Below are 17311 nucleotides of genomic sequence, written 5' to 3' on the forward strand. Positions count from 1 at the left end.
AGTTTAAACCTCTGAGATCGCTTTTTGTAGCCTTCTCCTAAACCAGGAGACTCAACAATCTTTGTTTTCAGATCTTTGGAGAGTTGCTTTGAGGATCCCATGCTGTCACTCTTCAGAGGAGAGTCAAAGGGAAGGAAGCACAACTTGTAATTGACCACCTTAAATACCTTTATATCTCATGATAGGACACACCTGTCTATGAAGTTCAAGGCTTAATGAGCTCATCCAACCAATTAGGTGTTGTAAGTAATCAGCATTGAGCAGTGACAGGCATTCAAATCAGCCAAATTACAAGGGGACCCACATTTTTGCACAGCCAAAATGCGTCACTAAAAATCTTTATTCAGAAAACACCCCAGTGTTCCTAGGAAATGAAAGACATACCACTGTTATCTTTTTTGTTGAAAGGAGTCAATTATTATGCAGGCTGAGAGGGGTTCCCAAACTTTTTCATATGACTGTATTCATCCATTGAACGGCAGCTGGTAACAGACAGCATTTGTGATGACAGAGTGAGCTGACTACAGGCATGTAAAGCGTGTAAAATTGAAAGCTGTTTACGTGCCGCCTTTCTTTGCGCTTGTTGTTTATCAAGATGTAATTGAAACGCCTGAAATCAGAATGTGCTGGTCAACAAAACCTTTACTGTATGGACAGAAAAATCACGAGTGAGTAGCGTTTCAGTTTATTTCTCAGGCGCCTGCATTTTGTTGACAACAACTCACCTCACACTACACACAGGAGAAATCCTTTTTGAAAATAAAACGGCACTGATCGAGAGACTGACTAGGTCACCATACAAGATCAGCATATTGTTGCTGACCGATCACTTTTGCTTTAAAAAAGTCGTTTAACAACAACACCTTGTAAAATTTCTGAGTTGCCAACGTCTCTACTGAACGAAAGATAGGCAGACGAAGAGATTCTGACAACTGGTGAAGATACTAATGTGTTTTTATATTTATTCCATATTTATTAATTTATCTTTTTTTAGTTAATATTCACAGCTTAAAATACTTGATATTGCGAAAATAATCAAGTAGCAGAATTATCCATCCATCCATCCATTTTCCAACCCGCTGAGTCCAAACACAGGGTCACGGGGGTCTGCTGGAGCCAATCCCAGCCAACACAGGGCACAAGGCAGGAAACAATCCTGGGCAGGGTGCCAACCCACCGCAGTAGCAGAATTATGTTTTAACTCTTTTCAGAGCTGATGTCGACTTTTGTCGAAATTCAGGGGTAGAGGATGGTAATCAGCTGCAAACTGCAACAAAACTCGCCCTTACCTTTAAGTTTGGCTCTCTTTGCTAGAAGGAAAGTTAAGTAGCTTTGTTGATTTAACCTTGATTCCCTGTGTGAGTAGCGAAGAGCAAACAACCTCTAAAATGGCATTGACATCAGGCGAGTTGGACGTTTTATGTATTATCGCTGAATCCGACTCTGACTTGTCAGACTTGGAATTTGATGCAAGTGATCAGGAGATGGACATTGAATATGAAAGTGAGGTACCAGCATCAGCTGATCAGTCCCCAGTTGATCGTGGTGATTGTGTAGCTGATACGCCTATGGCAGCGTTTGCCTGGGAGGACCACCACTTAGGAAGACAAGACCATATTGCGTCACACTGTGACCACCACCCACCTGCTGTGCGAAGGCAGCCAGCCCACCGTGCATTCCTGATGGCCATCGAGGTGCCCCTGCGCAGCTACTGCCTCCACACATGCCAAACATGTACCAACAGCAACCACAGCACGCAGCAACATGTTTTATGTTGAATTATGTGTGAAACCATTGCTTTGTGTGCTTTTCAGAAAACTTTTTGGAAAAAATATTCAGCCCTCAAATAATTAATATATTTGTCCACCTTTTTTCAATTTTTCTCTCTCTCTCTCTTAAAATAGATAGCTAAAATATTATATTCTTTTTGTTCTTAACATCAGCCATATCATACAATACCAAGGACTTTTTCCTGCCTTGCATCCAGACCTGCTGGGGTAGGCTCCAGGTTTCCTGCGATCCTGCTCTGTATATATTGTTCCTAATCTCACATGCTGTCTCAGTCATTTTGTGCCCATCCATACTCCTATTACCTGCTCTTACTTTGCTCATTATGGGTTTACTGTTCTTATGATGGGCTATTCAAGTCTTCTGTCCAATTGTGACACAAAACTAAACTCAATAGTTGCTCTTTAACCATACCATAATTACTAAAACTAAACCTGAAACTAATAAATATAAAAATAAAATAGAAATGACTTTGTGAAATAAAAACTAAATTAAAACTAAAAATATATGATGAAGGAAAACTAAAACTAAACTGAATTTCCAAGTAAGGTCAGAAAAAATATAGAAATAAGAACTAATATATAAAAGCAAAACTATAATAACCTTGCCACACTGTCTCCCCCGCGTCTTTAGGATGGACTCAGGATGAGGAATGTTTTGGTGAGGGGGACAGAGAATCAGACCAGCTTGGTAAAGGCGACTGTATTTGGACTTGGAGCTTATAAGTCGTCCACTGCAGGAAGGCCATAAACTGACTAAACAAGGCAACTGGGGGGTAAGTTGTACCTGAGCTCTTGCATTGATAGACTAAGCAAGAAGGGACAGATAAACAAATTTTATTGGTCTGAAGTATGGATGCTTATGATTGGTTTTGAACCGCAGGCCATTTTGTAATGCGATGCTCCATTGGTTTGTGTTTTGTGGTACAAAGCTGGTCACCTTGCCTTTACAACTCTCTCTCTTCCTCTCTCACTATCTGGCCATGAAGAGAAGACCATGATGAAGACAACTCTGTCTCAGCAGCCATACTGAGAGAGGAACATGGCCTGCTTCAATACTCCATTCAAAGACCATATGTGGTAACAAATCAAGCTAGACTGAAGATAAGCTGAGAGCCACCTGTGGATGCAAGATGCACTGCTTCTTAGGCTGTAAGGATGTAGTGTGCCAATATTTACAGAGTATTCTGCTTCCTTCATATTTTTGGTTGTTTTTATCAATAATACAAAGTTCAATGTGTACCCTGCCTGATTCTTTACTCTGTCTAATTGCCTGAGGTTCCAGATATGGAGGTGAAGAGGGGTGTGGGAGAGCTAAAATACCTGTTCACAGAGTGGTAAGGGTATTGGATTTCAGACATTTTATTAAGGACTACACAACAAAGAGTACAAAAGGGAAATAGGGATACCATTAGACCCTACACAATAAAAGAGAAGTAAACTGGAGTATCTGGAGGAACACATGGGCAGAACTTATTAGTTCCACATACACAATAACACGGCATGACATTAAAACCCAGGATCCATGAGGTACAGTGCTAACCATTTTTCCAACATGCTGCCCTATGTGAACAATATTATCTTATAAGATTAAAAAACATGACACTTACTGGCTTCGGTTGCTGAAACTGTTATGTTATGCCAAAATGCTGCCTCTCGATCTAAAGGCTTAACAGCAGTGATTGATCCATTGTAAATATCTATTTTAAAGATTCTCTTGGTGTTGGTCCAGTGGTTAATTGAGTACCTATAAAATAAAAGAAAACATTCCATGCAGTCAATAGTGCACTCATCCATGAATGATTACGTAATGACATTGTTTCAGTACCTGTAATAAAAAAGACTGGCACTCCAGTTATTTCCATTCACTAAAAAACATATTAACTTGCCTGAAAGTGCACAGCTAGGATTGATTTGATGTGGAAGGAGAACACGCGAGATGGCACATTGTGAATGATGCAAGCTGTCAAGGGAAGCGTTTTGCCTTCCAGTACATTCATAGACACAGAACATCCAACGATGTATGCAAAAATGAGAATGAACAGGGGGATGTGTTAGTGAAGACAGAATGACCAATGCAAAGTGGTACTTGGCCATAAATAGAATACGAGTATTGCAATATTAACCCTTAAACCGCCTGAACCGGCTAAAGTCGCTTCCCAATGCAATTTGCCAGCACACCAGAGCAGAGTATATTCGGCAATGTACATTTGTTGAACGCTGCAACCGGCTTAAGTCTGTTTCCAGAGAAATTTGCCAGTACGCAGGGGCCGAGTATATTTCGCGACGTACATTCATTGAACGCCGCAACTGGCTATAGTCGCTTCCCAGGGCAATTTGCCTGCATGCTGGAGATGATCAGTCCATGCCATACGTTCGTTGAGCAGCCAGCTCATGACCACTATTGCCCCATGCAGCATCATTATCCCTGGGATTCAGCTGCTGCACTAGACGAGCCTGCCAGTATCAGTGCTTACCTCTGTGTGCTTATGTGCAGTCAGTTCAAGAGCAGTTGCCTCGGTGATTTACTGAATTTCATCAATGGCGTCAGTTGCACCTTGTACATATAATAATAGATTTTTGCAGTAGTTTTTATTAATAGTTTTTACAGTTCATTGGCAGTGTGTAAAATGATCAATGTTGCAGTAATTGTGATGCTCTTTGCATGAAAAAAAAATCTGTTCCATTAAAATTTCACTTTTTCTTTGTGAATTGTGACGTTCACTTAGAAAGTGCAGCAAAAAAAGCATTTGGTGTCCAGAGGTGCATTAACCCCTAAGTATGTGGCATTTTAAGGGTTAAAATTCTGGTGCATGTTGTAAATCACATACATAAACAATCACACATACACACTTTGATTGCAGATGCGTACACAAGCAAAGAAAGTCGTGTTTATGAAAACGTTGTGAGCGAGCCTTCTTTCAGCTCTGTGCTCTTCACTCACAACTTGCTCCATTCCCAATGTGCCATCTTACAACTGGTAAGGTGGCTGAGAATAAAGTCAAGCTATTTTTATTTAACTTTATAATCATATTAATGTGATAATTTCTTAAAAATATTCCTCAAAGGTTTGAGGTGTGGTTTGTACTGTATAATAAGAGGTAAGCTGAAGTCTTGGTGCACTGTGGGTATCATAGCCTAACAACTCTTACACCACCATTAAAACAAGTCCATAGTTATTGATCCCTGTGTTTTATGGAATATACAACAAAAAACAAAAATACCCTTCTATGAGATTAAATGTGATAGTACCTCAGGTTTAATGCGATTGTGTCGCAATTTATAATGATGGAAAATATACAGTGTTATTGTAAAATACAATGACCAAGACAGAAATCAATGTGTAAAAATGAAATTCTTTATTGAAGTCATATATTGACTGAGCACGTCCTGAGTGATAAATACTGCGCCTTCTCCCATACAATCACTTTGTACAAATAACTATTAGAAGATTAATTATAGTTTGATGTTAGCTTTTGCTTTGGCTATAGGTAAGGCTCAGTGAATTATGAAACTGGCGAAGTAGACAATTGAAAACTATTTAAGGAAGTAAACGCAAAACTCCTTGGAAATACCTCAGGGTCTGCAAAAAGATTCACCAGAATACGATAACAGCCTCGGTACAAATGTGGATTTGCATTTGACCCCAATGAGCACTATGAAGCATGACAGGGAGAGCAAGTTTCAGAAAGGAAAGCCAAGCCAGATCTCACTTCAGGTCTGGGCCCACTGGACTGCCTACAGTCCAGGCAGCCAAATCCTAAACATAAAAGATGGGCTTTCCGGCCTACACAATGGAACTAAGGCTCTAGAAATTTAAAAAAATTCTCAATTAGTGTAAGCCAGTCTAATTTGGGGAGTTTGTAACAAATGTAATGATTTACTTCATGAGGTAGAAGTACATGATAAAAAGAATAGTTTTATCACATATTTTAAATGTTAAAATGTGTGCATCAGTGTAAACATTTAAAGTCTAAATATTCTTGATTGTAACAGAAAAAAATCAAAAATAACATATTGTCACACACGGGCATATGGGTGGCAGTCTAAGGGCTTAAAGCTAGAATTACTGTACCAAAGCCTATGAAAAGACTTGTAATCCCAGCCCACCTTAAATCTGTTTGCACCTCCCTGTCAGCGTCTTTTGTGCTGTAAATGTGTCAATAAGCCCAAGCAGCAAGGAGCCTGCTATCCCATCACCCCACCGCAATGAAGGGCAGAAACTTCTCTCAGCTCAATTCTGTTTACCTGCGTGTGAGTTTGAATTAAGTAAATAATATCGTTATCTGGAATACATGCATTTCATGTGTGTTCTATGTCTACAACAATCTATGTCAACACATTGTTTAAACAGAAACATTTTTCATATATTAGTAAAAATAGAAAAAATGTAGACATGATGTGTTTAATGTGTGAAACCTGGAGTGCAAATATCAAATACATACTTTCACAAAAGGTACAAGTATAACAAAACAAGTGCACTTTTATTCAAGAATATAGCTGCAGAAAAAGAACTTGCGCTAGGGTGCGACATTGACATGCCCTTAATAAGACCGCTTTGGTGGTGCAGCGGTAAGAACTGCTGACTCGTAATCAAGATGTTTGTGGTTCGATCCTGGACATCTCCATTTTGAGTAGTGAGCTGCTCTTATTCTTACTATTATAGAATAAAAACATACATTTAATTTGAGTCTGTAAAAGATGGTGTAAATGTATGGTACTTTTAAAGGTTAGCATGTTTTTTTTTTTTTATTCAGTTTTATTCTCTCAGTCGCGTTCACACTCCCCCCAGTCTGACACTACTGTTTTCAAATAAAGATGTGCTATAGCAGAGGTGAACTGAGATGAGGATGAGGGTTCTACATCGGAGAAAGAGAACAGAATTTCACACATTATACACTTCATGTCTACGTTTTGTCAATTATTACTAAAACATGAAAAACATTTCTGTATTAATGATGTATTTCCAGAGATTGTTGTAGACACGGAACACACATAAAATGCATTGTATTCCAAATAACTATATATTATTTACCATATATCACTCCAGGCACCTCACACACAGGTAAACAGACTCGAGCTGAGAACTTTCTGCCCTTTCTGCGTTGGGTTGAGGATGGGATCGTTCTCGTAACAGTGTCAGAGTCCCCCTTGAAATGTGTCACCACTCTCCTATAAAAATACACACAGGCATGGCAGTTTCACACTTTCAAGATTCCCTAAAACCTCCATTTTTCTTGATTTTGACCCACATTGGTGGATCTAAAATCCATCTCAATAGATACAGGTCAGATTTGACCCTGAACACCGTCAATGTACAAAAATTTGTAGAACCTGAACGACAGTATAACATTTTAAAATATTTTCATTTTTGTGTATTTTGGATCACTTTAGGAAAAGTCGTCAAATTTCAGGCTTAAAGAATGACATTTAGGGTATTTTTTACTGCTGTCAAATGTCAAAACGGGTCAAATTTGACCCAAACAGTATGTAAAGATTAAGTTGAGATTTAATAGTGCCTGAAGTCCTTCTCTTCACCATTCTACTTAGTAATTTATTCCATGTGTCTATGACTCTTTGACCGAAGAAAAACTTTACAAACTTTTGTGTGAAATCTGCCATAACAAGTTTCCAACTGTGTCAACATGTTCTTGTTAAAGAAAGTATTTTAAAGTAACAATTGGGATCTATTCTACTAATTCCTTTCATAATTTTAAACACAGATTATGTCCCCTCTTAATCTCTGTTTGCTTAAACTGAAAAGGTTCAGCTCCTTCAGTCTCTCCTCATAGTTCATACGTCCTGGAATCGGCCTAGTCACTCTTCTCTGAGCTTTCTCTAGTTCTGCTATGTCATTTTTGTATTATGGAGACCAAAACTGTACACCAGGGTTGGGTAGTGTCAGCCCTGGAGGGCTGCAGTGTCTGCAGGTTTTTGTTCCAACCCAATTTCTTAATGAGAAATCAATTACTGCTGATGAAGTACTTATTGATCAAGTGACATTTTAGTGGTCTCGCTTGTTAAAGTTCCCCACTCTTAATTTCTTGTTTGAGTCTTAAACAGCTGCATGCGTTCTTTTTAATGGATCCTTATTAGCAATAAGATGCAAATAACAAAAGAGCCAGCAGTTCTCTGTTTACAGTAACTTGTTTCCATTTATACCTCTGTGGATTCATCATTCACTATTTGGTTTAATAAAAAACTTAATAGAAAAATATGACATATCTGTTTTAGGCTTCACATCATTTGGATGGTGTCATTGGAAAGGAAAAAATCTACGATATAAGAACCTAACATTGAAGACTAACAATCCATAAAATTAAATAAGGCCTGAGACTGGCAAGGATTTGTTTCTAATTAAACAAATTGGTGGGAGCGAAAACCAGCAGCCACTGTGGCCCTCCAGGATCGACGCTGCCCACCCCTGCTGTACATGGTACTAGAGGTGAGATACATTACCATCATTTAAGTTCTTGTACTTCACATATCATGTTGTATAACCTAACACCCCATTAGCCTCCTTGATCACATTTGTACCTTGTGATGATGTGCTGTTCAATTTTGAACTGTTTTCTTCTCCTAGTCTTCTCCATAGACTTCCTGTGATATTTATATCGCTGTGATAGGTTATTCTGCGCCCTAGGCCAAACTTATTAGTGTGCCAACCAACTGTTCGGTAGCTTACCTGTGCAGCTGGGTCCCCCCCCCCCTTATGATCTGTGCCCCAGGCAAACACCTAATTCGCCTTAATGGTGGTGCCAGCCCTGCTTACACTATGTTACAGAAATGGACAGACGCATAGTTGATGGTAGCAGAAACATCTAGTAATAAAAGTAACCAATGAGAGCATACCTAATAGGACTGTCATCCTCATCTTGGTCTTTTGCTGCCACCGTGCCAACAACTGAGCCTGGTGGTGCATTTTCAGTAATGTTCAACAAGTAGAAGTCAGTCATGAAAACCGGAGGCTCGTCCACATCTCCAACAGTGATCTTCACATCAGTCACATCAGTCAGTTGACTACTGTCAAGCTTGGGATCCGTGTATCTGTTGATTGCTTCAGCTCTAAGGTGGAATCTTGATTTACTTTCAAAATCGAGAGGCTGTATGGAATTCAAAAGTACATTTTTACTGTTTGTATCTTTCATTAAGACTTCTACTAGAATGACATTAAGGTAAAATACAGATACAAGTGTTAAAATGTTTTACCATTCAATTAGCTTTAAGCCTTGGCCTCATTAAATAAGCATAACCATACTTTATCTGTTAGAATTTTGATATATCCGAATGAAATAATATATAGCAAGACATTTAAGTAGGTGTTTGAATGTTTCAGTACTTGAGCTGTGTCATTCCTAACATCTTGTTGCTGTCATGCTACGACTTTTATGTCCTATTGAAATGAAAGCTCCAAACAGAAGCCACTTGAATATTCCATAAATGCTTGAAAATAGCTAATTATAGCTAACAGCTAATTATACTAAGCACAGAAAGAAAATTTGATGCACATGTGGAAGTAATCCCCAAGGAAAACAGGAATAGTTCAATCAATCAGTCTTTATTCAGTCACCGGTGAGTACATAGGATTCATGCGTTGCAAGGCAGAAGAACAAAGTTCCGTTTTCCAGTTGGCTTTTTTATATTTTCTCGACCTCCCTTTCCCTTACTTATAAAAAAGCATAATATCGTTTACCCAAGTATTTCATCTTGTATTGTGCAAATCGGCCAATTTCTGTTTTATATACGTGTCAGATGTACCCTAAAAAAGGAAAGGTTCCTAAAGAGGAAGTTGTCCTCGATCATCTTACTGCACCCTGTCTTATGACAGACACCTGTATGAATAACCTGCCATTACAGCAAAACAGCTTTACCAGTTTTTAACCCTTAGTAACTTGAAAGCGGTTCAATTTTCTTTCAAACACACCAGAATCAGCAAAATAAGAGTTTAATGAGATACTCATTATACTTGTCTGCATCAAATTTCTCTCATGCAACAAAAGTGTACCTTTATATTGTAACCACTAGGGGGCGGCACTGAGCCCAAAACAGCAATACCCCACACACAAAATGATTTTTATTTGACAAAAACACCTTTTCATATGAACACCAGCACAAATACACCATTCAAAATCCTCTTTCCTCCTCCAAGAGAGTGTTGCTCACTGCTTTCTGACTCGGACTCAATAGGCTATATGCACACGGTAGTGCAGGTTTACTTCCAGTGAAATCTCAGTCAGCTCAGTCACTTCCGTTGTCTATACTGCAGTTGTGATTTTTGTTTAGTGATGAGAATATCCAAAAACAGATGTTTAAGTTTCAGCATAAAGATAGCTCTACAGCTGAACATTGTTGTGTACCTTTATGTCGAGCTTCCAGTAAGTACAACAAGGCCCTTAGTTTTCATACATTTCCCTCCGATGCGGAAAACCAATCTAAATAGATTTCCATAATCCAGAGAGAGAGCTTTACGGTAAGTCCCCATACCCGAGTTTGTAGTCTGCACCAGGTTGACAACTGCTGGATCTTGAGCCGAAGTGTTGTCAGGGTACTCCAGGATTTATCATCCTCCTCCTCATACGGTGTGTCATCCTCTATCAATCGCTTTCTCCTTTCCCAAATCCCTGGTCTTGAAAGTTGAAAGGAGAAATTTTCCTCTCAAACAACACAGGGACCTCTCGCTTCTTCGACAATCACTGCCCTGTCTCCCGGTGTCTGTTGGGTTTCCTCCGGGTGCTACGGGTTTCTTTCCATAGTCCAAAGACATTCAGGTTAGGTGAACTAGTGATGCTAAATTGGCTCTGGTGTGTATGTTTGGTGTGTGTGTTCGCCAAGAAATGTAATGTTGTCTTGTACAGGGTTTGTTCCTGCGTGGCACCCAATGTTATCTGGGTAAGGCTCCAGCACCCCTACTGCAAGCCTGGTCTGGATTAAGTGATTTACAAACTGACATGACAATTCCATATGTAATTTATCATTTTTTCAAATTTGAATTATTAATTATAAAAATGTATTACACTATTTTTGTAAAATTGTGTTGTTTCATTTTAATCCTTTATCTCTCAACAAGTAGATGTGACAGAGCAACTCTTTTGCCAAATTTGGTTTCTGCACTCTCAAATCTATAAAGTCTTTGACAGCAGGTGTGATGCCCAGATGCCCGCAGCTTCCATATATGCGGGTCCTCGATAGTCATGTCCAAGGATGAGCTGGGCAAAGAGGAAACATAGCACACAGCAATGGGTGGGTGAAGTGCTTAATGCTTTCATTGTCATGCATTGCTCCTTATCTTAAACAAAGTGCAGTGCAATTCTTGAAATAAATCACAAAATAATTCATAGAACAGTGTCCATCATAAGAAATAAAATAAACAATAAATAAGCCAATGAATAATTTGTGATGTGTGTGCTGCCTCTGTGGTTATTGATCTGCTCTTGTATCTAGAAGGTCGCCGGTTCAAATCCCGTTACTGCCAGAAATGATCCAACTTTTTGGGCCCTTAACCTGAAAATTGCTCCCTTTGCTGTACAATGGCTGACCATGCACTCTGCCCTCCAAGGATCATTGTGAAAATTCAATTTCCCCTCAGAGATTAAGAAAAAATGGTAAAATCCATAAAGGGGAGGTCATGCCTGTTTATTGTTTTCTTGCCTTATTCTCATTAGGACCCTGGGAATTCCCTCAAGCACAGTACGCCACATCTCCATGAGCTGTTAGCTCTTCAGGTACCCACTGATCCGAACTAACATTCTGTTGTACTCACAGTTCTCAGGGTGTCTGGCACATTATGGAATCCCTTCTTTTTATTGGCTCCCATGACCCCATTCCCTCTCTCACCAGCTCACCATCCAGCCATTCAGCCAATGAGAGCGCTTCCACCTCTCACGGAGAACTGCTTCACTCTTATTCTGTCTTAATCGAAAATTACGTGACGTCAAAAATGGACTGTTCATGTCTTCTGTAGGTATCACATCGAAAGGCTTCTATTGGTTTTTAGAAACAATCTACAGTGAAGGCACAGTGATGCAGTGAGGCAAAACAAAGATTGTGTCCCTAGGAAAACATAACACTTACAACTAAAAGAAAATGGTGCCATCCTAAAAATGTAACTTTTAAATATCAATTGCCTTACCCGTTTCAATACGATAATTCCTTCTTGAGTTTTATGGTCATTAATTACATCAAACGTATCAAAGCTATCCAGTTCCTTAATGGTGTAGTTCACTTCCGCATTTTCTCCTGTGTCACTGTCATCAGCCATAATTCGTCCAATAATTGCACCAACAGGAGCGTCTTCAGGACTGAAAAAACGGTACATCTCTTAAAAGCAAAAAATAAAGTATTATCATTAGTTCTTGTATATTTGTTAACATTCTATAATGTACTAGTAAATAATCCAAAAGATTACTACATTGTGACATACAAGGCGCACTTGTTAGCAGACCACAAGTCCAACAGAACGTACAGAACAAAAGAAAGCATTCAAAACATTAGAAGTTTGTTTTAGTGTGGGTAATGTGAATCAATGCATGGTGAACAGAATGAGGGAACATCCACCAAATAACAAAGACTTGTCTTCCTATTGTGAGAGACGTCACACGGGAGATGTACTGAAATCCTTAACAGGCAACGGACAAGAGTAGCATGGAAGGATAGGGGAAGACAATTTATTCATGGTATTGTCTTCCCCAGCATGCTAGATGGCAGCCTCCTTGGGTTACATCACCTCTATGGATTCCTTCAGAACACATTGGGAACAGTAAATCGTTGGCTCAGCCCTGTTGGGTTCCATGTGTGGCACCAGTGAGCACAGAAGGGAATAGAGATCACTTCTTTGTCAGCATCTGGCCTCACCCGGAAAACTCGCAAGCCACAGTCTCAGGACACTGGAAGTACTCCTGGACTTTACATAAAAGGAGCTGCTTGCCTCAAACCCAGGAGGAAGAAGACAAAGCATGCTGGAGGAGCAGAGGAGAGACAACAGAGTTACTGAGTGTTGATTTAAAGTGTGGTTGTGATGTAGGAAACACTTCTTTGTAAGGGTTTCACACAATACAACACTTTATTCATTGGCAAACATGTGTCCAGGCTTTTGTGTCAACAGTTTGGGGAGCTGCAGGGACCACGTTAGGGATTGTCTATGTCTTACACTTTGCTCCTTTAACTCTTCTACCATGCCTCTTACTGACCATCCTGTTTTGACCGCCTTCTCCTCCACTCAAGAAGAGCTCTTTCATCTGCTTCACTCCTGACTTCAAGCTCCCCGGGCTAAGGACTGATACTCCTTTCTAAAGGACCCGGTTGGGTTCCATGGGTGCTGCCAGGGTACTCAGAAGGGACTAGCGATCCCTTCTTTGTCAGCATCTGACCTCACCCAGAAGGAGCTGCTTGCCTCAGCTCCAGGAGCAAGAGTCGGGAGGAAGAAAACAAAGCTTGCTGGAGGAGCAGAGGAGAGACGGCAGAGTTTACTGAGTGTTGATTTAGAGTGTGGTTGTGGTGTAGGAAACACTTCTTTGTAAGGGTTTCACACAATAAAACACTTCATTCATTGTCAAACTGGTGTCCCTGTATGATTGTTACAGGTGACATCTGCAGTCATGGACTGTGTGACGCCATCGTTTAAGAGGCGTGAAGGTGAGCCCATGGCACTTCTGGTTTGACCAAGTTTGTGGATTCACCCTAGAACTCTAGTGTTTTTATTGCTTTTTACCATGCTTCTTTTAACTTCACCTGTTTGTTGTCTGGCACAAATCTTGTAATCGATATTTAACCCACTTCCTATTGTCCAAATGACTTGAAATGTTGCACACTTACTCACTTCCAATGGCAAAACATGAATCAATAATCAGTTAATTAAGACATGAAATATTCATATGAAGAATAGTTAAAGAATTCACCAATAGATGGCGCTAGTAACGGATAGAAATATTAAAGGAAGCGTTAAAATATTGATTACAAAATTATACTAAAACAAACCCAAGACTAAAAAGTTGAAAAAAAGTTGAAAATAATATATATATAAAAAATACATTTTAAAAACCACACTTACATTAAGTTAAAAAGTGTACTAAAAAGTAAAAAATAAGTCTCTCATACATCACTCGTAAAATAAAAGCGTGGGTGCTTTTCATCAATCAACATTCAAAAAACACTTAAAATTTTAGCAAAAGCGCCCACCTTTTATTTTACAAGTGATGTATGAGAGACTTATTTTTTACTTTTTAGTACACTTTTTAACTTAATGTAAGTGTGGTTTTTAAAATGTATTTATATATATATATAATATATATATATTATTTTAAAAGTCTCTCTGTGTTAGAAAATCTTGTGGGGTCTGATATCTTGGCCTGAGGTTACGTGAACTTTTAGATGCTGATCCTTACACTCCATTTCTTGATCATAATTATACTTTCACATTCTTAGCCTTATTAGATTTTGACTGGTTACAACATTGACTTGTTTTATCTGAACTTGTTCTGTCCCTAGATTCTAATTTCTTAAATCAAAGGTTTAGTACAATAGTGAACTTGTCTGCAAAGCATATGATTGATACAACACTTCACTGAGAGTCACATTCTTCTATTTGATTGTCAGAGTATAAACCACCCAGATACGTATAGAGAGAGAATGTTCAAACTTCATACATTAGAACAATAGAAAATCTGAGAACAGGCCATTCAGCCCATCAAGCTCGTCCATGCCATTCACCTCAATTGTCAATCCAGATTGATGAGTGTAATGAACAGCAGGGCTGAACTGTTAGGGAGGCCAGTATAGTGGATGGAAAGGTGGGAACTGCATTCAAAAAGTACTTGATCACCCCAACCTACTCGGGGGCAGAATTCCTGGGCCAATATGCCTATTCATTTACCTGTAGGACATGTTGGGAGTTATAGTGCCGTGGATTCTCCGGACACTGACCGGGCTTACTGCTGGGTAGGGCTATCCCTACTTTCAAGAACTTCCCCCTGACCTGGAAGTACTTCCTCCTTGACACTGGAGTATTCGTGGGTCTGGCCTAAAAGGGCTGCCTCTGTCCAATGAGCGGTCAGACTCGGGAGGATGTGGATAAGACTGCATGGAAGGTGTAAAAGGAGAAACTTATTACTCGATGTGCGTTCTAGAAGGAAGGAAACTGAAACCCTGAGGATGTATTGTCTGAAATAAACGTCTTTTATTTGAACCCAGGTCTGTGCTGTGAAGTTGTGTCTGGGGGTTTGGCGTGCTGCAATGCCCACTTCCGGTCACACAGAGTGTGACTCAGACCAAGGATGCTCCATCTTTAAAGTGGCAGTGGTAACTAATTTACTATTAAGATTATTTAGGTATTTTTCAAAATCTGTTTCTTAGATTCTGAACTACTAACAGGAAAAATAAGTTAACCTTTAAAAGCAAATCATAAAAAAATTGATTTGTGTCCACTTTTGAAGTTACACGTTTTTGTTATTTCCAAAGCTACATTTCCATCAATGGCTATAAATGTGAAATTGAAAAGGATCAGTGTGTTGTTTAAAAGAAACATTAAAAAAATACTTACTCTCTCGGAATTTAGGACTATTATCATTAATATCAGACAAGTTAATTGTCACGGTTGTCGTCACAGAGAAACCACCACTCTGTCCAGCCATGTCTTTTGCTTGTATGATTACCAAGTATTGATCTTTTATTTCTCTGTCCATATCAGGTGAAAGTGTAAAAATAATACCTGAAAAACAGAATTTCAATTACACATATAGATTTTCAAGTCCTTCATGAGTATATTTGAATTTGCCAAAACATTGGCAATCCTGATATAGCAAAAAAAAAATAACAGGTTGAATGTCATAATTTAGTTTAACACCTGCTGTCGACAGATAGATAGATAGATAGATAGATAGATAGATAGATAGATAGATAGATAGATAGATAGATAGATAGATAGATAGATAGATAGATAGATAGATAGATAGATAGATAGATACTTTATTAATCCCAAGGGGAAATTCACTTACTCCAGCAGCACCTTACAGATACAAAAAACAATATTAAGTTAAAGATTGATAGTAATGCAGGTAAAAACAGACAATAACTTTATATAATGTTAACGGTTACCCCCCTGGGTGGAAACCAAAAAGGTTTTTAATTATTTTCTTCTTGTTGTAGTGCCCTGAAGCAGTTCCGTCACCATAAACAGGCAATACAATAATAATAAATACCATCAACCAGCACAAATCTCTCCTCCACACCTCCCAGCAAGTTCTGTCCTACTACCTCCCAACTCCGCTTGCTGGGTCTCCAACAGTCCTTTATATAGTCCTTGACCCGGAATTACTTCGGTTCTTCCGTTCATGTGACAATCCCTTACTTTGGAACTTCTGTCCCCGTGACTTGATAGTTCTTCCGGGCTATGGAAAAGATATGAGTCTCCAAGTTCCTCTGCAGCATCTCCAGGTGACACCAACGGCATCCAACAAGGCTGAGAAGATAAACTCCAAATCTATGGTACCCTGTGGGAACCTGGGGAACCGCCATGCTGCAGGAACATTGCCGTCTGGCATCTTGGGGAAGGCAGTGTCCCTCTGTAGCTGCTTTCCTTGATCTTTCTCCTCTTTGGGCATCCAAGCCAGGTTGAGCAGCTAGCCATCCACCGCAATAGATAGATATGAAAGGCACTATATAATAGATAGATAGATAGATAGATAGATAGATAGATAGATAGATAGATAGATAGATAGATAGATAGATAGATGTAACTTTATTTGTTTATTTGTGGGAAATTTGTCTCTCACTACTTTTCTAAGCCTCTTTTTGTATTTGTTCCTTTAATCAAGCTCCTTCTTTAATTGATGTTGAGTGATGCGCTATATAAATGTAATGAATTATTATTATTATTATTATTATGATTTGCTTCTTACAACAGGCACAACCAGTAAGTTTAGAAGCACACACGGAATCGTGTTAAGGAGAACAACCCGGTTAAGGCAGAAGCCTAGTTTTTTAATAATGCAAAAAGTAATCTTCTGGAGTTCTCTTTTGGCAAAATGCTCCAACATATAAAAAGAGAGAGAGAAAGGTGGACCAGAGAAGTGTGTGAGGATTGTCTGGGAAATCTGAGGGAGTGAGGTAAAAACAGAGATTGGGTAACAGACAAGATCTTAGTTAGAGGAGGTCTGCACTAGGGATCTTCATGAAGTCCTCACCTCATGGATGTGTCGAGTCATAGGATAAAAGACCAATCACCCCAATTCAGACTTTTTACTGATGACATTTGTGTTGTGTAACACGAGAAAAAAGGAAGTGGAGAGGAAGTTGGAAGAATGGAAAAGGGCTTTGGAAGATGGCGGACTGATGATAAATAGGAAGAACAAGACAGAATATCTGATGTTTAAAGATGATCAGGATTCAGAAGATTGACTGCAGGGAGAGTGAAAAGAGTGCATGAATTTAAACACATGGGATTAGAGATAACCCGATATGGAAAATGAGATAATCCATAGAGTGCAGTGTGGATGGAAAATTGAAAAAGGGTATCAGGAGTATTGTGTGAT

General features: G+C 39.1%; 1 protein-coding gene across 4 annotated transcripts in view; it reads right to left on the minus strand.

The window, feature by feature from the left end:
* The window catches only part of LOC114653860 (cadherin-7-like), a 149669-nt gene that overhangs the window by 44860 nt on the left and 87498 nt on the right, over positions 1 to 17311 (minus strand). For all 4 annotated transcript variants that reach the window (XM_028804426.2, XM_051929252.1, XM_051929251.1 and 1 more), the window contains 4 exons: positions 15322 to 15489; positions 11917 to 12104; positions 8640 to 8890; positions 3398 to 3534 (listed from right to left, as the gene is read on the minus strand). In XM_028804426.2, coding sequence (XP_028660259.2) covers positions 3398 to 3534; positions 8640 to 8890; positions 11917 to 12104; positions 15322 to 15489 — 744 coding nt within the window. The remainder of the gene's footprint in view (positions 1 to 3397; positions 3535 to 8639; positions 8891 to 11916; positions 12105 to 15321; positions 15490 to 17311) is intronic.

Source organism: Erpetoichthys calabaricus, chromosome 6 (genome assembly GCF_900747795.2).
Source record: "Erpetoichthys calabaricus chromosome 6, fErpCal1.3, whole genome shotgun sequence".
Lineage (NCBI taxonomy): Eukaryota > Metazoa > Chordata > Cladistia > Polypteriformes > Polypteridae > Erpetoichthys > Erpetoichthys calabaricus.